We start from the raw sequence: 24729 nt of genomic DNA, 5'->3' as shown, positions 1-24729 counted from the left end.
CGAGTGGGAGTTTTGACAACGAAGATCCGAAAGTGTGTTAGCTCGTTCGTCACTGCAGGTTCGTCCCCGTCGACGCCGTCAGCGAGGCCAGCGAGACTGGAGATACCGCCAACGAAGCCGGGCCAGAAGACGTATTCGCAGGTAGTGAACTGAGGGAAGCCCTTGGAGATGCTCCGTTTGATGAGTATGTCGATGTTGACAAGCACGTCGAGGTCTCTGGTCCGCTTTCGGATGTCGAAATAATCAAAGTGGTTAGGCCTGGTGTGGTGGTGCAAGGAAGTGACTATGACTCTGACGACGAGGAACTCTCGCCGCCATCGATTCTCGCGCCGAGTGCCGCTGATGCGGAAACTTCATTGGGTGTCGCAGAACGTTTTTTCTCGGGCGAAGAGAATGCCAAAGATGCCTTACGATGCATACGTAACTTGCAGGGCCGAGCGACGGTGGCGTGGATGCGTCGGCGAAAACAATCTAAGATCGACCAGTTCTTCTCCTAAGTGAGTACTGAATAAAATAAACTCAGTTTTATATGTGCTTTTTTAATTCAAAGTTCGCTTAATTCGAAGCATTTTGCTGTCCCTGTGAGCTTCGAATTACCGAGAGTCTACTGTACTTATTTTCCCGCTAAGCTTAGTGGGTCAATTGAGGTGTCACGTGACATTGTGACATCACTTGATACCGACATCGTGTGATACCATGATGCCAAGTGGCACTGCGAGGTGAGAGGGCACAGTGACATCTCGTGAATCACATGACATCACAACGTCGTTCTGACAACATGACGCCTAGTGAAGCATGACGTGACATCATTAAAGCAACCATTACGGCCCGTGACATCATGGGCTCACATGACACCATGGCATTGGGTAACATTGTGAGGTCACATGACCTCATATGACAATGTGACATTGTCATGCATTGGTCATACAAATATTGTCTGCAAAAACGTTCGAAGCATACTCAAGCATTAAGCAACCATGCTACGAACATGTTTGAGGCATGTTCACAGACACTTATGTCATCATATCTGGAGCGAATACCGCGTCTTTTGCAAGATGTATGAGCGTTGTGGTGTGCGGCTTTATGGTTCCTACTTCTGACGGCATGACTAAGATTATTAAATGTGAATGGCAAACTTGATGGTAGGTACGTGTAATAAGGAAGCTTGAAGCCATTGTGTTCATAAAACCTACACCGTCTAAGTTGACAGTTTGACTTTACTCTTTTTTTTTTTTGTGTCGATGAAAGCAGAATAATACAACCAAAGGACTCCAATCCTGTTCAAACATTGCCCGTTTGACAAACCGTGGCTAGCCACGATTGGTCAAACAGAAAAATATGGTTTTCCCTCCCATGAAAAAAGTTCTGCGGTCAGACCCAACACGAGCAAGAAAATTCCGTGGAGGGCTTCCATACAAAGCTGCTGCTTCAAAAAACCCAACGAAAGGCTCACGTGGCTTGTGCATGTTCCTGCGGACGTGGGCGCACAGGGCGCGGGTCCAGGTCAGGTTCAGAAAGTCCGTCTGCTTGGGCTGCTGCCCCAGCGCCGCGGCGGTGGCGCTCTTCCCGACGGAGGTCTGTCGGTTCAGCTTCTCCGAGCAACTGAACACGACGCCTTCGTAGGGCCCGGGCTCCCAGGCGGTGTCGGACGCCGCCACAGAGCTGCATCGTCGAGCGCACGCTTTAAGGCGGGGTCACACGTCTACGTCGTGACTGGTTGTAACCGCTTACGACGAGAAAACGTACTGGCGCCATCTGCCGGGTAGCCCTGGAACCGTTTAGATCTGCATACGACTGGAGCAAAGTTTTGCAGTATTTGCAAGATCGAGTCTATGCACTAACTATGAGAAATGGTCGCTTGTAACGTTGTTGGAATTACTTCGGGCCTACGATGAAAGGACAATAATATTACCCAAAATAAAGCTTACAAACAAACTGTACTCCATCCCCAGAATTTTGGCCCTCCTTCCAGAAGAAAGAATGTAGCATTTTTCTAGCAATTTGCGGGGCTACGTTCCCATGCCGGTGCTTCCGATGACGCAGCACCCAGCTTCTCAGATGACGGGAGGGTTCATGACACTGGCACCTAATCAGAGTTTTAGATTGCACGTGGCAGCCAGAGGGTGGCACCTTTTCTCGAAGCAGCTGATGTTGAAAGTTGACATCTTGAGCTTGACCTTGGAGTACACTTCTTGCACGTCGAGCGAAGCTGTCACCTCCTCTGCCTCAAGTTGTAGCCAGACATCTAAAATGTGAGAAGAAAAAAGTACAAGACAACCTAAAACTGGCACATACGTTAATAAGTTGTCTTAATTAGAATGTGACGTATATAAGTGTCATGACGGAAGGGTATCAGAAGCAAGAAAAGCTGAATCATTCCCTCAATATTGCTAAAATAGTCAGCAGTACAAGCAAAGTTTCACCAGTACAATTATATAAAGCTTGATACTTTTTGTTGATTTTTCTGTTCATTATTACTGGAATATGTCTAATACTGCTGTTCAAAAAAAGAACAGCCCACAAATAGGAATTACATTACCTAGGTTTGGACGATTTATGCAAATGGAATAAGAAATATGAACATTCCAAAATGGCAAAGCAAATTATAAAAGATTGGATGCTCAGACGACACAAGCTCTATCTGCTAAAGTACAGTATATACTATGGCAACACTACTTCAGGCTGAAGATGAGGAAGTTAGTCAGTGAGAAATATATTCTAAGTAAAATGCCTACTGAGCAATACTTGATTGATTTAGTGAGCTTTAGCGGCACAAGGGCAAAATTTAGCCAAAGAGTGCCTACCACATACTAAAGAATAACGATGAAGCAAGCCAATAATAGCTAGGCTAGTTAATGATTAGCATTAAAAACGAGATTGGTACAGCTCAAAAACTTAAAGGTACCTAAAAGATCTGAACATCTTTAAACAAATTATAAGTATGTTTTCAGGATATACACTGAGCAATTGAAATGTTTACATGTGTATCTTGCATGACACTCTTCAAGTACATAGCTCATCTCAGTGCCTCCAAGTTCAAATGGGCAGTTCGATCGCCATACCCTTCCAAACAGCACCCCAGGCAAACAACAACACGACAAGCAGCAAACCACTGACCCTTGGCAGATGATCCCTCGCTACCACTTCCAAACAGGTTGATCCCGACCTTGGGCAACGTCCACTGCAGCCACAACGTCGGGCCAACGCCGGCATCGTCCCGAGCTCCTGACACACTGCCGGAGGGCACTTCAGGCACTTTGTCGCACGACTCGGTCAGGCTCACGCTCCTGCTCGGCACCAGCTTGGGAACCGGGAAGCGGTGCCCGAGGGTGCTCGAAACAAACGATTCTGCGGAACTGGGAACTGCACTGGCTTGCCTGTACCAGCCCAGCGTGTCCCCAAAGCTGCGTCGGAGTGAGGCCAACAGGACCACCGTCTGGCGGATGCTGTCAAGCTGCAATTTTCAACACCGAATGAGTTATAGGGCTGGGTTTCCTGAGAAAAGCGACACGTTATGCTCATACAATGCATAGGTCAACGTCATGTAAGCAATGTGACCTATGTTGTTTATATGTCCTTAATGTCACGGTGTTGCGTGACATCTCGTGGCACCATGCAGTCACATGACTGCAACGTCACGGTGACGTGTGACGACATGACGTGACATGACATCACATGTCATGTCACATGTGTGACATGACACATTGCACATGTCCCATGTGACATGACATCATGGAATCACATGACACCGTGACATATCACATGCCATTACAATGTCACATGATGTCACAGTCGCGTGACCCCGTGACATCACACACACAAACGGCATGTGCCCAGCTCATTTGCAACAAATTCTGTGCATCCCCGAGTTGAATCTCCGAGTTCTTCAAGTTTGTACATAAATCTCAGAGTTTGTACATAAAAGAGAAGGTGAGTTCCTCCTTTGCCTCCTCTCCCGTGTTTGCTTTGCAACTGTGGAAAGAGTGGAAGGCTTCGTGAGAGGAGCTTGTTCTGCACTCTTAACCTGTCCCTAACTACAAACTGCATGCTTTCCTCCTGCAACAGGTAGTGGAAGTCACCGAGACTTTGCAATTCCCCAGACCCATAATCCAGGTTACTCTGGACCGCCCCTTAGTGACCCCAACGGATGCGGTGTCGGCTCACCTGTTTGGCTGAGAGGCTGAGGTGGCATGGCTCCACGTCCACATGGATGCAGAGGCCCAGCTGCAAGAGGCGGCGGTCCTGGCCCTGGCTCGATGTGAGCGCCACGGTGCACGACAGGGAGGCCGGCTTGAGGACATGGCGCACGTGCGCACCGTGGGCCTCGAAGGCCGCCCACGAGCCTAGACGCACGCACCATGGAAACCGCTCCCCTGGTTTCCAGAGGAAACAAGAACATAACTGTTTATACGCGGTAGTCAAGAAGGCGACACAAAGAAATTTACTGTACTTTGCAGTCTATAAGTCGCACAGCCTAGAAATGGTCATTTTTGCAAAATACCTCGCACCTTAAGTTGGTGCAAGGCCCCAATAATTTTTGTAAAAGTGACCCTTGGTAATTTTTTGTAAAAATTACTATGGTCATATTTACAAAAAAAAAAAAAGATTGGTAGGGTATACAACTTGCAACTTTGTATATGTCCTATAAACGGCCATTCTCACAAAACATTTGTATAAGTTGCACCACTCTATAAACGGTCGTTTTCACGAAAAAAATTAAATACACCGAATTTCTATTGTCGTGTAGAACACGACAATAGAAATCTATCGAGCATATTATACTTGAGCTGCACCGCGTACAGCGGCGATGGAAATCGATCGACGGGTGTGTTCTAATTAGGGTTCAGTGTTCTCAGTTTACACCGATAAACCCCAAAATAGCTTCGAGCCGGTTTTGACAAAATTTAGGAAAACCAAGAAAACCCAGAATTGGAGCCGTCCTTGAACAAGGAAAACCAAGATTCACGGGAAGAAATTTTTATTTACAGCTTCATTTTGCATTAACCAGGAATACTGAACTGCTCCAGAGACTGTTTCTTTATTTGGGAACCAAACAACCTGTTTCATTTCCTTCCCGTATTTGTACCTTGCATGGCCGAAAAGTGAATTTCAAGCTCAAAGCGAATTCAAAGCAAATATAGTTGTTTTGGCCAAATATTTTCGATCGAATATCGAATAGTTCCTTCAAAACCTTTCACACCCCATTGTGTCATGTTTAATTGAAAACTCAGATGAACTCATGAAAGTTTTTTCCAAGCATCCACTTTTCCACTAACAAGCTAAGCTAAATTTAATCTAACTATATTTGTGGACCGTGGCCTCAGAAAGTCTGATGCCTTGGAAGACAAGTAAACGACGGATTTGACATAAAATTAAACCTATAGAGATGCCCAGCTACACCTAATTGAGTGGATTTATAAATCTTGCTACATGCAAACATTCCCTCTTCAATCTCCAGTATGAAAGAAAAAATCACAAATGATGAATGCAGATTTTCAGGTTATCTCTGACTAACTTAAACTCTTGCACAACAGTCAGTTTAATTTTTCAAAAAAACTACTGCAAAGTAGATTTTAAGATTCGCAATGTTTCCATTTCCTTTGAAATACACAATCACGTCTTGAAAGTGTGCTTTTCTTTCAAGAACGCAATTGCGAATTCATACTTTTCCAAGTGTTGGTGGCAGCGGGTTACCCGTTGAGTGCACTTCTTAATGAGCACCAATGCACAGTGGAGAAGCAACACCCGCGTAACTCGCTTCCATGGGTGTTGCTTCTCCGGTGTGCACCCATGCTCGATAAGAAGCACGCTCAATGGGGTTAACCCGCCGCAATCAACACTCTGAAAAGTATTAATATTGCAGTACCATCTCAAAGCCAATATCGAATAACGTAATATTCAAAACTACTCTTCAAACATCTCCACGTGGTGAATGATGTTGATTGGGGCAAAGCTCTGGTGGTGCTTGTCTGTGTAGACGCTGAGCCGCAGCATGCCGAGCCTTTCGTTCGTTTTCATCTATGTCAGAAAGAGATTGTGTGGTATGGAACGTGGTTATATACGCATTTGAGCATTTGACCGCAGCGCCTTCTCGTCTATAAATGCTGAGCCAATGCATGCAAAGTTTAACACAATTATATACGCATTTGACCGCAGCGCTCGCTCTTGTATAGACGTTAAGCGGTTACATGCAACGTTTCATCCATGACATCCCCAGCTCTTGAGTTACTACCACATCTCAGAGCCCCCTCCTCGTCCCGCAGTCGTGGCCGAATGGTTAAGGCAATTGACTAGAAATCCATTAAGGTTTCCCCGCACAGGTTCAAATCCTGTCAACTGCGCAAACTTTTTTTTTTTTTCTTTTTTTTTTACTTTTTGTTTTACACGAGCACATGAGCACGTGAGCTCACGAGCACGAGCACCAGCAAGATCGATGTGAGCATGGACGCCGGACGGACAAGGCTAGACCCTAAGGAGCTTCGTCCCTAAAAGTTTAATATTCGTGCAACCCTAATCGGTATGGAGATGTTTTCCAAATATTCGGGTCACCCAATTGTTCCCGGGAGATTCAGGAATCCCATCCCCGTGTCCCGTTTTATTTAGCATAAGCCCCGACAAACACCAACTTTTTGGTCCAACACCGAAAAGAGACATGGAAAAACACCAAATCATTTAAAAGAAGTTAACCAAAAAAAAAAAAACACCTCCAAATTCGAAAACTAAGAACTAGACACCCAGAACATAAAACCCTGATTATATTTAATTTATTCATAGACAGCATTTATTGGTTCTGTATTCCAGCTCAGTTGCGCAGCACATACGGCGACAATAAACGTCATACTTGGGGGTTATATGTGCCAAACCAATGACAGGCATTTGGCACGCCCCAGCGAGGGACTGAGGACTAAGTTGGAGCACCAGGGGACCTTTCGATCTGCAACCGAAATCTCAGTTACGCGGCATCTCCTCTGCGACAAGCCTCCGACAGACTGCGGCCACCTCGGCCGGGACTCGAACTCGCCACCTGCGGATCCGTAGGCCGCCGCTTTGCCTCGGATCCACCGAGGCGGCCATGGCGCAGCTACGACGGATACTGAGCAACAAGCACCAACCGGGATCGCTCTCGTGATGCTCGGCCGTCCCACCGGCCGTTGGCCCCCGCTTCGACTTGGGGTCGGTGGACGTCACGTTGAGAGCGGGAAGCAGCAGGCATGCCACGCTCCCCGCCGCCCCTTCCCTCAGGTGGCGCCGCCATCTTGGAAGCACGCACGGCACGCTGGCGTCGGGAGGGCCGAGCTCCTGCCTCGGGAAGGACAGCAGGAGCGGCGACTTTGGAAACAGGAGGCAGACGTTGGCCACCCCAACCTGTGAGCAACAGTGCCGGGGACCAAGTTAGTACCATCGTCTGGTAACCTGAAACTGGAGCAGCCGAATGCAGAGCGCAGGTTCGTGCCCATCGATCACTGACGCTCTATGGGACGCTCTATGGGTGACTGACACTCTATGGGCACGACCAGGAGAAAGCTAAGCACCAAGATGGCTGACGCTCGGTCTGACCCTGGCCGTTGGGATGGAATGCATCAGCTGTTCTTCTGTGTATGATCGATCCTGGTTCACACGAGGCCTGGCGTCTTTGCCAATGGCTTGCCACAAAATTCTTCAGCCGTCATACCCAGACAGTGACCTGACTGCCTTCAAGGTGTGCGCTATGTGCCTATGCAATGTTTCTTGCTGACAAGATCCTGAATCTCGCCACGTGCTACGGGTACGCATACCTGCTAGCGACAGAGGGTCTGCCTCAATTGGATGACGAGGGCAGGCCTTTTATATTCGTTCGGCACTTTGAGCCTTTTGTGCAAGGATGAGGCGGCCGAAGCATACGCCGGAGCAAGCAGAGGCTGCTCTTCGGCATAAACGAACCCGTGAGAGAGAACATCATTGATGTGAAGGCACCAGTTGACGCTATCCATCCAGATCACGTCGTGTGATTGTCTGTGCAATTTTTTTCATGGGAAGAGAGCTATGCCTAGAAATTTCACAAGGTGAAATGCGCAACTAATATGCACCTTTGACGAAAATTTGTGACCCTTACAAAATGGGGTCGATCTTTCTACCTGATTATAGAGCAGGCCTCAGGATTCATAACACTTTATAATATCTAAAGATTCCTCCAAAGTACAGTTATGTCTATGTCTTAATGCATTAATATGGACCCAAATAATATGAATACCCGGCTATATTTGCAACTCCAGCGACCTATAGGGGGCGCCACCACCAAACAAACATGGCGGCCGAGTCCAGGTCGCGTCGGCTCGGCCGGGCCACCTGAACAGGTGGCACGCTCGATTTAACCGATTTTCTTTTGTTTAATACCCAATTTTATAGGTATTTGAACTCAGACGGTTAAGTGTAGCCGGTGCACATAAACTTGCAAAGCATAGCTTTGTTTTACCGGTGTTTTTTGTTTTTTTCATGTCAAACTTTCGTTTTGGAGATTTCGTTCAAAACCGAAACTATGGGCTCCGGAGAGACGTTAATGGGCTCTAATCAGTTTTGATCATCTAAGGAAAGCGGCGATGACTACAGAATTGTTGCACCGAGAGTAATTTTCAGCTAACCCGCATACCTCGACAATGCGACTCATCTGTCCGCGAAATCGAGCTTGTGTGCATATCCGCGTTTAAGAAACAGCTCCAGCCGTCTGCTCGGTCAACAACACAGGCTGCACGAAAATTACGAAAATTAAACAAGCGCTTCTTAAGCCAAGGACCACGTTAATTCGCCGGCGCCCCACTAAGCAGCTGATACTCGTATTTCATTCAGGTTTTAGTAGCAATCGAGAAGTCATTTTGACGGGCAGGTTATGTATTATATTACATACTATGGTACCACTAAAGCGATATTAGTATATTCTTCGGGTTGAAATATGAGCTTAGTTAACTAGCTATTACGTAGTTGAACTGCTGAATAAAAGCATATTTGACCAGACAGAGATACACTTAAACTTAGCCAAGTACCAGAGACAAACTGAAGAGAGTCTTCATCGGAGATTAACGCGGAACCTCTCTGCATTGAACTCTGCTTCGAATCCTGAATGGAGAAAATGAGCATTTTTTGTGGCCGGTCAACCTGGCCAATCTAGACGTATATTGCTGCTGGCTTCGACGGGGGTATAATATAAATATTGGAGGCGCGATAGATCAAAAAATGCCGTGACAGCTTCTAACGTTGCGAGACTCGTCCCCCACCTTTTGAAAACAGATAATTTCCCTCATTCATCATTTGCAGCGAGCAGGTTTTCCTGAATCAAGTAATCAGCCCAACATCTTCAGTGCGGTCCAGAGGCTTTTTCGGCGAAAAGCAGCCAAGATGAATAGCCAACACACCAACCGGCATGGGTAGCTCAAACTTGAAGCTAACCGAACACAACCAAATCCAAGAAAAGCAGCTATCAAACCTTCCCATTCACTTGACTGCAACATTGATGTTCCCTCAAGTGAAATGCCTCGTCTGTTGTCCTCAGTCCACTGTTCTACATGCTTATAAGGAAATCACTTATCAGTTACAAAGTATTCGTCACTTTGAATGTGATTCAAGACACACAAGAAATCAAAATGTTTTTCCGTGACTCCTCCTTATTTAAGAAATCGAAAGCACGCGACTGTGTGCTGTGGAGTAAACGGGCTTTCAAACACGTGATAGAAGACGATCTACTGAGGCTTCACCACACTAATGATCGCTCGGGCAAACTTAAGAAATATTCGGACCTTCGTCAAATTACATTGTTCGCCACCGCGCCGACAACAGGTGTCCGCGAAAGCCACCAGAGACGCGGAGGGGCGCGGAGCGACCTGGTCCGGCTGGTTCCCGGTTTTCCCGCTTGGTGGCGTCCGTTTTGCTGGAGTCGCAAATAGGCCAAAGCTTTGGGGATGAACTAGGTAAACACACACATTTCTGTCTCATTATTACGGACAACTCACATTACGGACACTTATTTGAGAAAACGGAGGATCAACGAGTCTCGACTGTACGATACTTTCACAGTGTTAAGTAGCAAACCCATCGGCAAAGGCAGCTGGATTTCCTCCGTGTAAACCGCAATTTCGTAAAGTCTTACCTGAACGGAGAACGTCCTCAGGCGAGCGTAGGCGGATCGAAGCCAGCCACGCACTCCGAGGTTGCTCGGACTGCTTGCCGGGTTGCTCCACTGCGAGACTTCGCTGCTCGCAGGGTTGGTCCTCTTGGGGAGCCCCACAGCCACTGGCGGACTTGTCAGGCTGGGCCCGCTCCTCTGGCTACCGCTGGCCGATCCACGTGCTTCTGCAAGGACCCCCAAAAAAGGAATCGACAAATCACATTGTATTTTCCACCCCATTGGTGACATGTGCAGCCAAATGCGCCGCTGTCGCGGGATTCATTCTGTTTTTATCGACGAAAACAAGGGTAATGTTGGGCCAATACCGACAATGTTGCTTTAAGGGTCAGATAACTTAAAGCTTCCAATGTGCCTTTTACACGCACCATTGAACTTCCGATTCACAACTGATGGTGAGTAGTCAGGACCATAGCTCATGACGTCACGGCAAGGCAAATCCTAGTCGTGACGTCGTGGACAGGGACTACCGTTAGCACCATAACATCTTGGCGCTAATGGTCTCCACCCCAGCGTATAGTCTACAAAAACAAATTCCGCGAAAAAAAGTTTAAGTTGAATAGTTTGCGCTCTGAGCACAGTCCGCACCTGAAGCATAGACTGCACGTAAAAAATATTCTCGTACAGCACACCTTGAAAAATGCCAGCTTTATTAGTGCACAAAGAAGCTTGTATCGACAGAAATCATCATGAACATTAATCTGTTATTCACAACATCCGTCACTTCTCGTCATAATGAACGATCTTGAAAAAACCAACCCTTGTATAGTCAGCACCTGTAGATTGTCAACACCGTGTAAAACTACAACTTTTAAACATGTGCAGTCCATGGACAGCAGTCCGCAAAATATGGTAACGACCAGTTGTGTGCCAATAGCGGATTTTGAGTCGGAAGCAAATAGTGGTTTTGGGAGATTACAGTGTAGACCGCATATAACGTATGTCGCGGGAGTCGCGAAAATCCGCACTATAAGCGGTACCGAGCTATAACCAAAACATCAATTTTTCAGGCCAAAATACATGCCATGAGACAGCTTACCTTCGTAAAAAAATTTATTTTATATTAGATGAAAAATAAAGCTTAGTTTGAGGAAAGTCTTTATTTCACCAGACTAGTACACTTCTTTCTCAAGTGTGTCACACATTTTGAAAGAAATGAACAGCTTTCGCCTGGCGCAGCCTTTTAATGGCGTCGCGGGTTGCAGACGGACGTTGCGAGCGTTCAGGATTGCTAACCCTCTCCGGCGATAAAAACGTGTGAAAATTCGCATTCTTTATACGGTACGCGCCAGTAATACCTTCAACTTGAGCACAGGCATTAAATGCTCCAAATAAGAAATCCGGGGGATGTTCGAAAACACAAATCCTTAGAAAGCACCACTGTAGTCAAAGTAAACAAACACGACGACACGGGCGTTTCTGCCGTCTTGAGAGTGCCGCCACGACATCGCCGCACGAGTAGGTGGACCTTCCCTTCTAGTATGTGCTGGGTTATTCGCTCACACAACGAAAATTCACAGTCAAGGATAGCGCTTTTACGCGGAACGATGAGTTTCCACCACGCCGTCTACGTCGACGATTACAACCGACGCCATGTTTGCGGACAGAAGCAGCCGGCCCGCGACCGGCATGCAACACGCGCGAACACTTCTCCTCGACCTGCGATTGGTTTGTCGTTGCGGTTGTTTTTTAAGGCTGCGGAGAGACCATTATAGAGTTGGTCGTAGGAGGGACGCACGCACGTGAACAACACGTGCGTGCGTCCCTCCGTCACTATGGCAACTGAAGCCTCTCTCTTCGCTTCTCCCCGCTTCTTTGAGCAACCTCCTTGCCCCGTGTCTTGCCCCGCGAGTGCCGCCTGCGGCTCGCGCCGTTATCTAGTGTCGCACAGGGAAGCGTGCTCGCTGCGTTGGTCCGTCAGCGCGGTATGCGAGCTGTTCCAGAAACCGCACTATAACCGGTATTTCCCTTCACACGCCTGCATTTTAAGCGGTATGTAATTACATGGAGTTCTATGGGAGGCGAACCGGTGGTTTAAAAAAGCCGCGTTATACCCGGTCCTGCACTATAAGTGGTTACGTTGTAAGTGGTCTATACTGTATTTTCTAATCAAATATTGAATAGTTTCCCCAAGCCTTTCACTACAGCACCATGTTGAAGGAAAACCCCAACTGAATTTGTGAAGGTTGTTTCCAAACTTCCACCTGTCCCTTTCTGAGCTAAGTTCATCTTAATCTAACTATATTTATCGGCAGTGGCTTCAAAAAGTACGATGCCTACATTGAAATGGCAAGCAAATGACACATTTGACATAAAATTTAACATTTAGAGATGCTCAGCTGTACCTAACCTGGGGGATTTATAATTAGGGGTACAGTTGAACCTCGATGTAACGAAGTCGGTAAAATTCGCAATTTACTTCGTTACATTGAAATTTCGCTAAATCGAAATTTGGCTTTAGCATGCGAAAAAAAATTCCGAAACATTTTACGGGTATGAAAACTCACCGAAAATGACATTTATTTAGGGGCGAAGTAGTCCGCGAGTTTTGCTTGCGCCTTGTCCGACAGTAGCAGCGGCGTCATACGGCGTTCGAGCGCCCAGAGCGCTTGCACGGCATCCTGCTGCCCATGCGACGCCGTGTACCTCCTCAGTACGTCCACTGCGTCGAGCACTTCCCGAGTGCTCGTGATCTCGGCAGTTTCTTCAGGATGGCGTCCAAAACGTTTGCTTTCTCATCCAAAGAAAGAACTTTACGTTTCCTTATGGCAGCAAGCACGTAAGTGAACCGCCCGGTTAAAAAATAAAGCTGTTTAGTTTAGGCAGTTTAGGCGGTGCCAATGTTTCCAACCTACACAGCACTCTTCACCGCACAGTTTACTTGCCCCCTTGCCACCCTTGCGCCCACAGTGATGCTTGCGCCGCTTGCGCCCACGCTCGCAAGACGATAATCGGTCTTTTCGGTCTTCTCCTAGATGGCACTGCCCGTGCGGTCGCGCCATCACGTCGCTCCCCCGCTGAAGTTGGCTCCCGCGCTACCCGCGGTGCAGTGGAGTGGACTATGGTTATCAGTGAATGTCAGTGGTGATGCTGGTATGCCGTGTTAACTTTTTGCTCGGCATTTTCTGGCCAGCCTCGCGGAATCCGTTTTGCCGCATGCCTCGCCGGCGCTACCGGCGCCGCATCCTCGGGCAGCCTAGGAACGTTGGAAGGCCTGTCCCCGTGAAGTAACCTATCAAGCGCTCGCGTTTGCGCATAATTTTTTTTTTTTTAACCACAATTTTCTTGCGAAGTTGTTTTTTAGAGTTGATTTATTTATTGCCTTCTATGGCAATGGCACTTCGTTATAGACTTAGACTTTGTTATATAGAGTCTAAAAATACATGGGGTCTATGGGCAAGAAATTATGAAAAATAAAATACTTCGTTAAATCGAAGATTTCGTTACATTGAAGTTCGTTATATCGAGGTTCGACTGTATGTGGATACCGAATAGTAGTTATCAAATCAAATACCGAATCGAATTAAGAAAAAAATGCCAAATATTGAATTGAATATTGAATACTGATTTTTATTGTAGGAATTTTTCAAAGTGTGCTGTGAATGACATCATTGTATGTGCAGAGTATACACCTGGTGCAGAATATGCATCTCATAAGGAACAAAAGCTCAAATGTATAGAAGTTCTGGAGAAAAGAAAAAGAAAAACACCTGCTGATGGACGTTGGGCACTAAAGATCCAAGTTTGTGGCACTCGTTACTTTTCTCTTTTCTAACCTGTGCGTTAGATTTTTGTGAAATGGTAGGACCAAGAGTTGTTTCTCGCATGTCTGTTGAACGTCACGGCGCTAACATGAGAAGAAAAAACGTCTCTTTTGTTAGCTCCGCGCCGACCGCGCGTCTTTGGCCGAACATATTGAATATTCGAGTGACCAAATACCAGGAATTCGATTCGCGAATCAAATAATTTGGGAACTTTCTATTATGTAGATTCAAATTTGTATGTTCGGGTATTTACGCACCCTTAATAAATATTCTTGTTGTATGCGACTATCCTTTCTCAAATCTCAAACTTGAGAGATAAAAAATCATAAATGATGAATGCAAGTTGCGAAAAAATCTCTGCCTCACACATACCTTGCATAATAGCCACAGTTTAATTTTAGAAGTTTCAAAGTAGTGTAGATTTACACTCACAAGGTTTGTTTCTCTTTAAATACACCCTGCATACACGTGCACCATCCCACTCTGAAAATGTGCTTTCCTCGTAGGCATGTGACTGTAATGTTTGTACTTTCTAAAGTGTTAATCACGACGGGTTAGTCTCGTTGAAATGCGCTTCATTCCAAGCACCGGTGCATTGCAGAGACCCGCAATGCACCGGAGACTCGCGGACCTTGCTTCTACGGATGTTGCTTCTCTGCAGTAACACGCGCTCAGTAAGAGGTGCGCTCAACGGGGCTCATCCACCGCAATCAACACTTCGAAAAATATCAATACTACAGCTCATCTCGAAGTCAATATCAAACAAAGTTTTATTTAAAACTACCTACCTACTCTTCGAAAATTCAAATATATTTGGGAAACTCTAGAAACAATTGAATTGTGCAAGGTAATTATGATTATAGTAGTCATGTGTGAATAGTGGATTTTGAGATCAAAGCTAATTCAAAGTAAATAGTTGTCTGAACCAAATATTTTCTAATAGAATATTCAATAGTTTCTTCAAGCTTTTCATTACTGCTGCACCATGCTTAAACGAAAGCCCAGCTGAGCTGGGGAAGGTTGTTCCCAAGCTTTCATTTGTCCATTTATAAGCTAATTTTACTTTAGCGATTTTTATGCACAGTGACCACAGAAAGTCTGATGTAAAGTAAAAGACGGATTTGACATAAAATTGTACCTACAGAGATGCCCAGCTATCCTAATTGAGTGGATTTACAAATCTTGCTATATGCAAATATGCTTTCTTCAATTTCGAATTAAAAAAGAAAATGAATGATGAACGCAGGTTGTCAGGGCATCTTTGCCTCACACATACTCACAAATTGTAATGCAATATAGAGATCAACATTCACTTTCGTTTCTTTTAAAATACACCAGGCTTGTGCATGCACTATCTTGCTTTTAGTGTCCTTTTCTTCCAAGCACCAAATTCATAATATTCCAAGTGTTGATCGCGGTGGGTTACTGCGTTGGGTGTGCTTCTTACCAAGCACCGGTGCACTGCCGACAAGCAACACCCGCAGAGTTTGCTACCATGCGACTTGCCTCTCCACAGGTGTTATTTCTCCGCAGTGTGCCGGAGCTCGGCAAGAAGCGCGCTCAACGGGGTTAGCCCACCTATCAAAACTTTGAAAAAAAAAATTGTGGTGGCTTAGCTCGGCTATGCCAGGATAAACGTAGCATGAGCTTATGCACACAAAATGAGAGGCGCTATAAAGCAGCTCCAGTGCAGCGTCAGACTTGGCTACTGCGCAACGGAGGCGCACAGCTGGGCACGCGGTAGCGCCAGTGCGTCTGCCGCGGCTATGACGTCACTCCTCTGGAATGTGCAGACCAGCGAGGCGCGCTTTGCGGCGGCGGCGGCTCCGGCACGCCAGCTGTGCGCCGTGTGACATCACTGCTCCTCGCGCATGCGCAGCACAACTCTTTGGGAACCACGCGAAACTGCTCAACCTCGGCCAGTGTAGCTCACGCTACAATATGAATATTGCAGTTCATCTCAAAGCAAATATTCAATAGTGTATTATTCAAAACTACAATTCTAAATTTCGAATATTTGCACATCAGTAGATTATATGATTATATAACAAAAGGGTTGTCTGTAAAACAAGCCGGAAAAATTGATGCCTGCACGTAGAGAACTTAAATTTTTATCGAAAGAGTATTTTAGGGTGAATTATTTCTCATGAAACTTCAAAACGTAGCAGTGTTCCTCTGAAAACCTAGAGCAATGTCCTCGACGTGTTCAATGTCGAGCTCCGACGTGGATGACCGAGTCGGCCGAGAGTAGAGGGCCTAGATTAAAAAGAGAGTTACCCGACTCTTATACAACTGTCTAGTTTTAGAGAATTCGACACAGAACACAAGAAACGAAGACAAAGTAGAAAGGGGTACACAGGACAAGTGCTTACCCCCTTCTACTTTGTCTTCGTTTCTCATGTCATGTGTCGAATCCACTAAGCATGAACCAACCAGCCCACATCGCCACTCAAATTTAGTTTTAGAGAAAATATTGAATACACCTTGGCTATTGAGGTGGGTGCTCACCTCTGGGAAGGTCTTGGGACCGTTCGTCGGAAAAGGTCAGCCCACCGTCGTCGCTCGCAGTGGGCGAGAAAGGCACGGGACCCGGGCTGAACTCTGACCCCGTGGGGAAGATCATGGGCAGGGGTGCCAGCCAGGTCACCAGGGCAGGGTCGCACACCAGCACAACACCCTTAACTTTGACCACCACAAATCCGGTCTCTGTTGGGGTCATAAAAAGGGTAGGATAACCGTCGGACATTCGCACAATTTAAAACGACAACAATAAACGCATAGCACATAGAAAGTCCTGCCCGAACAGCGGTCCGTTGCACACATCCCACACTGCACCAAACAGGTTGATTGTGAAATAGAGGTTGAGCTGCTAGTAGGTTGCTGTGTAACGGTGACTGGCTTCCTGCCATTGCTGGGCCAGGCGCTATCATTCTGCTACCCTGTCTCTTGCTCTTTCCTCTTCACCTTGATGAGCCTGTCATTGTCGCTGCTGCGCCAACGACAGGCAAATCAGTGGTACACAAAGTAAGAGCCTCCAGAGCACTGTAGCCCTCTTAAAGCCGAGCAGACGCCGAGGAGAGTCCCGGCTCCAAGAGCAGTCGTCGGTTGCATGCAGAGTGTGCAATCGGCCACTGCGAACTCTGTACTGCACGTTCTTCTCTGCTCAAGCTACATCCCCGCTTAGACATGAAAGTGCTGAGAGAGTTATGCATTCAAAAGTTCCGATGGAGTGCAACACGAGAAAAAAGAAAGCGGTCGAGCATTTTGCACCTGCTTCTTTGGTCCAGTCCAGTGGCACCCTGGCTGTTGCCCTGATCCAAGACTCTTCGGCGCGGTTTAGGTCCCTGTCAGGATCGCCCTCGTGCCTCGCCAGGTGCACCGCCTGCGCCGTGTTCTCGGGGGCATGCACGAGGACCGTGCTCCTGTCTGCGCAAAAGACGCGAGTTCCCACCACCTCAACGCTTGACCCCAACACTGGTCACTTGGCAGTTTAATAATACTGACCCATGTTAGCACTTTATCAACGTGAACAAACCATTTCTAAAAGCATTTGTGCAATCTAAACTATAATAAATTCATACAATAAAATGTTGTTAAGACCACTGAGAAGAAAAGAAGAAAAAATTGCGGTGGCTTAGCTCGGCTATGCCAGGATATACGTAGTGTGAGCTTATGCGCACAAAATGAGAGGCGCTGGCTCCGGTGCAGCGTCAGACTCGGCTACTGCGTAACGGAGGCGCACAGCTGGGCACGCGGCGGCGCCAGTGCGTCTGCTGCGGCTATGATGTCACTCCTCTGGAATGCGCAGACCGGCGAGGCGCGGCAGCGGCGGCTCCGGCCAACACCTCCGGCGCGCCAGCTGTGTGCCGTGTGACGTCACTGCTCCTCGTGCATGCGCAGCACGGCTCTTTGGGAGCCACACGAAACTGCTCAACCTCGGCCAGTGTAGCTCACGCTACAAAATTCTAGCTCACTCTGTCCCACAAACAACTTCTGTAGCTCACTAAAATCCCAAATATTTTTTAATGGGACAAACGGTAGTATGATGATGTAATCTCTTCTGCTACTGTCAGGATGAGCATGGGCAAGTCCTACCTTTGTCGTGAAGGACTGCTGAGATAGAGACAACGTCGGCCGAATGCGTCGTGGAGTGGGCGTCTTCGGAGAAGGTCCACGATGCTCTGCCGACGGACACCTGTATCATCGGGCTCCCTGGAGAATGAAGCGCAGAAAGAGAGAGTTGTTTGCCTTCAGAGCGACTGTCATTCGTGGATGCATTAGGGGTCTGGTAGATGACAAACTACAATGCTAAAGGCAGTCTCTTTTATTCCACTACTTAAAAGAAATGGGGGAGATTGGTGCATTAATAGACCAGATTTTGTGTTTCAGATAGACTCACGAGAATCACGTGAAATACAAACAAAGATCTAAAACCCCCCATCCTTTTTAATTTTTCGCAGACTTGTTGATCCTTGCACCTCTGTTTGGCAGGCATGCATCATTTGCTCTGAAATGCCGCCGCACACACAATCTGACCGTCAAATGCCTCTGCACCTACTAGGATTATTCTACCATAGTCGTCGACAAGGTAAGAACGACAGGGCGCCTCTCTGGAATGCCAGGCCTCTAGCACGTCCTTGTTGCCTACCGCCGTGCATACCTCAGCAAACCTCACTCATGAGTGCCCTCACTCACCCTCACTCACCCTCATCTTCACAGGTGAGGTGAGGGTGAGTGAGTTTCTGAACCAGGAAAATTGATGAGTGTGAGGGTGAGTGAGGGCTGTGAGGGCCGTGAGGGCCGTGAGGACGGTGAGGGCCGTGAGGGCCGTGAGGGCGGTGAGGGCGGTGAGGGCCGTGAGGGCGGTGAGGGCGATGAGTGCGTGAGGGGCGTGAGGGCGGTGAGTGGCGTGAGGGCCATGAGTGCGTGAGTGGTGTAAGGGCGGTGAATGCGTGAGGGGTGTGAGGGCCATGAGTGCGTGAGGGCAGTGAGTGGCATGAGAGGCGTGAGGGCCGTCAGGGCCGTAAGGGCGGTGAGTGCATGAGGTGTGTGAGGGCCATGAGTGCGTGAGGGCGGTGAGTGCGTGAGGCCCCCTTCAGATCGAGCATCTTTCTCAGCAATTTTGGTGTTAATGGTGGGTTGTTCTCTAGCTTTCCCTAGATCGACACGAATTGCTGAGATCTGGTCCGGCTCGAAATAAGCAAGCAACTCGGAGCAATTCGAATATGTTTGAAGCGGCTGCATTCAATCAGGGACGCAAAATTTTCACGCGATACCTCGTGCCGGTGATGATGACACCGAATGACTTGGTTCTGGTTTGAAATCAATCGTTTTTTTTTTGGAAATAAACTGTTTCAGAAAGGTGCATTAGTATTCTTAACAAGGTTTAAATGCATAAAAACACGTTTATAACGCGTAATTGTGTCTAAGTAGTGCAAGAAAAATAAAATGTTATGATGACGATGGCAAATTGCAGCAATTGGTTGCTGCGTGTGCTCGCGGGCGGCCCGTGTTGCTGGTGTTGCGACGTAAAGTTTCTGGGCGAAATTGCCCTATCTGAAGCTGGCCTGAGTGGCGTGAGGGCCATGAGTGCGTGAGGGGCGTGAGAGGTGTGAGGGCCGCATGGGCGGTGAGGGGAGTGAGGGCGGTGAATGGCGTGAGGGCGGTGAGTGGCGTGAGGGCGGTGAGTGGCGTGAGGGCCGTGAGGGCCGTGAGGGCGGTGAGGGCCGTGAGGGCGGTGAGGGCCGTGAGGGCGGTGAGGGCGGTGAGTGGCGTGAGGGCGGTGAGTGGCGTGAGGGCTGTGAGTGCGTGAGGGCTGTGAGGGCGGTGAGGGCGGTGAGGTCGGTGAGAGCCGTGAGGGCGGTGAGGGCGGTGAGGGCCGTGAGGGCGGTGAGTGGCGTGAGGGCCATGAGTTTGTGAGGGCCGTGAGGGCGGTGAGGGCCGTGAGGGCGGTGAGGGCGGTGAGGGCGGTGAGGGCGGTGAGGGGCGTGAGGGCCGTGAGGGGCGTGAGGGCTGTGAAGGGCGTGAGGGCCGTGAGGGCGGTGAGTGCGTGAGGGCCGTGAGGGCGGTGAGTGCGTGAGGGCCGTGAGGTTCAGTGAGGGTGAGTGAAGGGCTGAAGGTGAGTGTGATTGTGAGGGTGAGGGTGAGTGAGGGGCTGAAGGTGAGTGTAGCTGTGAGGGTGAGGGTGAGTGAGGGGCTTAGGTGAGTGTGGCTGTGAGGGTGAGGGTGAGTGAGGGCGACCTAAAATGCCGACCTCTGCCGCCGTGCTTTGACTGGTGCATGAGTGAGACACTGAAGCATTGTTGAAGGTAGAAAGTTGGCACTGGAAGCGGGACAACTAGAGCTCCTCCTGGCCATTCTTATCTCTCCTCCTCATTCCAGGCAACACTATGATATCGGACCAAGAGCTGTGTCCCGTTGCTGGAATTATTTCCCATGGCTTTAATACAGTGCAGCCAACACTAATTCAAGCAAGCACGGTTCACTGAAACACTGTCTCCCTGCTTGCTACAGCGCAACGAACACGAGCAAGCGAGGTTTGTACGGGCTGGGATCCCACATAAATCTGTGACCTCAAAAGACAGTCGGAGGACTCACCTTCGCCGGAAAGGTTGCCGACGAGAGAGGAGGCCCCCAGGGTGGCAGCGACTCCCGGCCCCCAGGGCCAAGACAGGGCCACTCCGAGGGCGGCCATGGCCCTTTGCTTGCTGGCCGAGAGTCGCAGGGGCCCCACCTCCAGGCAGCCCCAGGTACGGGCCAGGGACTCCGGCCCATGGGCCAGCAGGGGCGGGCACGGCACCCACTGGCACCGAAAGGTGGCCCATGCCGGGTCCAGCAGCACCACCCGGGCAGGGGGTCGCGAGGCCGCCTTGCTCGACGCAGAGGCCAGGTCCACCGAGAGGCCAAACAGCTGCGCGTGCGGCTTACTTAATATCTGGAGGAACTCGTGAGCTCCCTGCACCACTAAATGCATATATTTAATGCAATAAATGCATCCATCAACTGTCCCAATTAATTTATGAGTTACTTTAAATGCCCTTAATATGGGCTGTTACATGTCGTTTGCCTTGTTCCAGTCAGAAAAAATTACGACAAGTGTGGACTGATCACATGTTTATTTTTTCTACTGTTAGGGTGTAGTGTTTCAACTGTTGTGTTTGATGGTCTTTTTGACTCTCTTGCCACGCGCATCTCCAAGCAGGCGCGTCTGTGGCCAAACGGCGATCGTGCTTGGCTCTCACAGAAAGGGCCGGGCTTCGGTTCCTGAGAGCGGACATACCTTTTTGTTATTTCTGTAGATGTCACATTCTGGTAAATTCCAAAACCCTGTTGATTGTTTGAGGTACGAATGTTCTACGTGCCAAACCTTCTACGCCGGTTGTTCCAGAAGCCCACGTGTGTACAAAAGGGGCTCCGCGTGGCGAGCCCGAGTTTGTCTCGCCCCAGCGCTCAATCCTGCTGTTTCGCCGACATTGACAACTGCGACGCTAGCTTTCTTCTATTTTGTTTTGGGTACAAGTTCACCCTATTAAACATTTAGTTACTTTCAGTCATTCATTGCCTCCTCAATTGCCATTTGTGACATTTTTTGTTGTAGGCCTGATAAGTGGTACTATTGCATTGGTTCTATTGTTTCCTATTGTACATAATGTGTGATCTTGTATTGTGTATTTTACACCTCACACCTGCAACAAACCTTAGAAGGGGCAAACAGTATTAGAAAAAAAAAAAAAAATCCTTTGTAGGCTGGTGCATCTCACAGAAAAGCACCTATGCAGTGTGGGAAAGCCCACAGCTGTGCAGACAGAAGAGCCTTTGTTGAAGCAGTTCTATTAGAGTAAACGAAGACACGAAACATTTGCACCCACATTTAATTCTATGGAATAAGCTGAAGCCGTTGTATGCAGAATTGCATTTGATGGTAAGCACAGCTAACGCTTGTGTTAGCTGTGCTTGGCTTGGCTTCCCTGGCTCGCGCTCCGTCATCATCCCCTTCCTTATCTTCTTTCTTGCAACGACATGCGTGCAAGAGGACGCATGCACATCGTTTCTTACTTTTTGACGACACGGACGTCGCACGACTGTGATGCGGTAGCTGCAAGTGGCCACTGAAGGGCATTAAGATTGACAGGTGCAAATGTGGAAATGGCAACGTCCTTGTCTCCATTTCTACCACAGTCTACACTCTGTTGGTCCTTCTCCCCCCACTACACCTCCTTCCTTTTTAGGGGTAGCGATATCACACCAGGGACGCACGCGGAATCTGCGTTTGCTTTCATGAAAACGCTATTCTGAATTAAAATTACCTGGCTTATACATTGTCAAATGCAATGATGGCACAATAGCACTTGATGGTGTTTTTACTGAGCAGGACTTTGAAATGCCACTGTGCTTACTAGATTGTTCTACAAATACATAGTTTGTACCTTACTATGTAGCCCCCCTGCTCCAACATATCAGAGGTGAAACGGGGAGAGGGTAGAATGCTGTTGCACCGCTTACCTTTCCCACTTCGCACAGCATAACGCCATTGGTTGCATGCACTATGACACAAAGCCAGCGGCGGCCCTTCGTTGAAGACACTCTCTTCCATGGCCTCGCTACGGTGCGACCGACACTAACCCGAGCAAGTAAGGTCCGTGAAGAAATAGCAAAGCTATTTCTTCAGAAAGATGACAAATCGTGCAAGGGGGCACACACCTTGGCCTGGAGGTGAGAGAAGCACTGATGCCTGAGGGTCTCGGGCAGACGGCCCTCGTCGGTGGCAAGCAGCGTCGTCATCTTGCCCGGGTACATGGGGCGTCCCACCGAGACGTCCAGGCACTCTACCTGCAGCTCCAGCAGGGGCAGGCAGGAGCCCGGAAGGGCGCTGGGCCCACCCCCGGACACCGGCGACTCTTCCCGTAGAGACCTCTGCTGGAAAGATGGGCAGACGCTCCCTGGAGTGCTAAAGCCACTTGCCCCCATCTTGCCGTACCCTAGTGTTCTAGTAGAGCTCCTGTACGCCGTAACCTGGTAGAGCTCCTGTACGTACAGGGTGTCCCTCCCTCAAAAACAAATTTATGTAGTTTTCATCATTGCAAAGATAAGTCGCGCATTGCCGAACACCAATTCTGCATCCAATTGTATCGCTAGCGTTTCCAACCAGATGCAAAAGTTTCAGAACTAACCGTTATCTCATTCAAAAGTTACGAGCGATTTTTCTGAAAATTTCTGAATGAAAAAATGAGGCCCATTTTCACCCGTTTTCGGTAACTGGTCATGTTCAGTTCCATGCATTCACGAGCTCCGTCGGCTGCCATTTTCCCATAAAAAATTTCAGGAAATCACTTATAACTTTTGGATGAGATAACGATTAGTTCTGGAACTTTGGCATCTGGTTCAGACAACTAGCGCTACATTTGGTCAAAGAATGCATAGCCTATTTTTGCAACGAAAAAGTCCCATAAATTTTTTTTGACACCCTGTACTATAATCACTAACAAGACGAGAACGGCAGGGCATCTCTCTCGAACACCCAGCCCCAACACACGCTCGTTGCTCTCCGACATGCGCTGGCCGTGCGTGCGTGCCCGAAGTCCATGAGATACCGGTGTTTTCAAAGCTAAAAAGCTCGCGTTGGAGGGAGGACAACTAAAAGACCTCCCCAGTGTTTTTTTAAAAAAAAAACCTTCAGTAAAGGAAAAACCTTCACACTATGTGAGGGCGCGGGCTGGCCATATGATAGCCGTGCAACCACGCGCATGTCATGAGCACGGCAACATTTATAGGCGCCGCCAAAGGGCAGTGCACAAAAGAGAAAGGAGAAAGCTGTGCGCCACGTTGTAAATAGAAGCATTGTGCACTGTGGTCAAGTTTTACGGACTGTATTCAAGGGTAATAAAACCTTAGACCGGTGGTTCTCATTCACTCAATTTCAGGGATCCCTTCTGGATCGGCAGAAGTGATAGGAGACCCCATCCACTGGGGAGAAGGGGACAATAATAAACTATTGCAATGACACAAAGGTAAATAAAGGAGATTAAATGCATGCAGACCAACTTTGCAGATGTCAAACAAAAATAAATTAACCCTTCTCACTCGGTGCACCATCAATAAAAAAAAAGTTTTCGTGCTCAGCCTGACTGAGGATTTAAGGCTTCAGGAACCCCAAGAGGCCTTCAGGGATCCCAAAGGGTCCACAGACTCCCATTTGAGAACCACTGCCCTAGACTTTAAAATCTATTATATATAGGGAGGTGGACTGAATAAACGAGTCAGCTGAGTTTGAGATGTCGTCCAGTCTATTTTCTGTCTCTTCTACGTTTTGATGTTTTTTCTCTACCTTGGTCTCAAATTAATTCAGCATGGTTAACATTCACCAGCCTGCCTGCACGCCCTACCATATTTTCTCTAAAAATACCTTCACTCAATAGGCAAATCAGAGCCTGTACGGACTGTCACACGCATACTTCTACCTTGTTTTACCTTGTTGTGTGTGTGTGTGTGTGTGACATCATATGTAATGAGGTCAACTCAGTGACTGATAATGTCCCATGACATCGCGTGACGCGGTGTCACGTGACGCTCAGGTGTAAATGTCATAAAAAAAATAAGCAACCCCATGTTCATCAACAGTACAGTCACAGCAATAGCTGCGACACGTTGCGGCGGCGAAGTCGTTGGGCATCAGTGTTGCGTTCACGCACCATGAGGTCTTGACAGCAAAGTCTCAATGTGGAGTGCAAGTTCGTCTGCTTGCTGCACAGGGGTTGTGATGATGTCAGAACACCGAGCTCTTTTTGGCTGATTTAAAAAAAACAGTGGATAGAC

General features: G+C 48.1%; 1 protein-coding gene across 1 annotated transcript in view; it reads right to left on the bottom strand.

Annotated features, from left to right (window-relative positions):
* The window catches only part of LOC8030701 (vacuolar protein sorting-associated protein 13B), a 121284-nt gene that overhangs the window by 75269 nt on the left and 21286 nt on the right, over positions 1 to 24729 (bottom strand). Inside the window, exons 11-21 of the mRNA XM_029974111.4 lie at positions 22618 to 22830; positions 20515 to 20827; positions 18013 to 18129; positions 17188 to 17343; positions 16426 to 16623; positions 10118 to 10320; positions 7113 to 7365; positions 4165 to 4373; positions 3118 to 3454; positions 2131 to 2245; positions 1454 to 1662 (exon numbers count right to left, since the gene is read on the bottom strand). Of these exons, the coding sequence (XP_029829971.2) occupies positions 1454 to 1662; positions 2131 to 2245; positions 3118 to 3454; positions 4165 to 4373; positions 7113 to 7365; positions 10118 to 10320; positions 16426 to 16623; positions 17188 to 17343; positions 18013 to 18129; positions 20515 to 20827; positions 22618 to 22830 (2323 nt within the window). The remainder of the gene's footprint in view (positions 1 to 1453; positions 1663 to 2130; positions 2246 to 3117; positions 3455 to 4164; positions 4374 to 7112; positions 7366 to 10117; positions 10321 to 16425; positions 16624 to 17187; positions 17344 to 18012; positions 18130 to 20514; positions 20828 to 22617; positions 22831 to 24729) is intronic.

Source organism: Ixodes scapularis, unplaced genomic scaffold (assembly GCF_016920785.2).
Source record: "Ixodes scapularis isolate PalLabHiFi unplaced genomic scaffold, ASM1692078v2 PGA_scaffold10__122_contigs__length_95168666, whole genome shotgun sequence".
Taxonomy (NCBI): domain Eukaryota; kingdom Metazoa; phylum Arthropoda; class Arachnida; order Ixodida; family Ixodidae; genus Ixodes; species Ixodes scapularis.
This window is presented reverse-complemented; position numbering and strand designations above follow the sequence as displayed.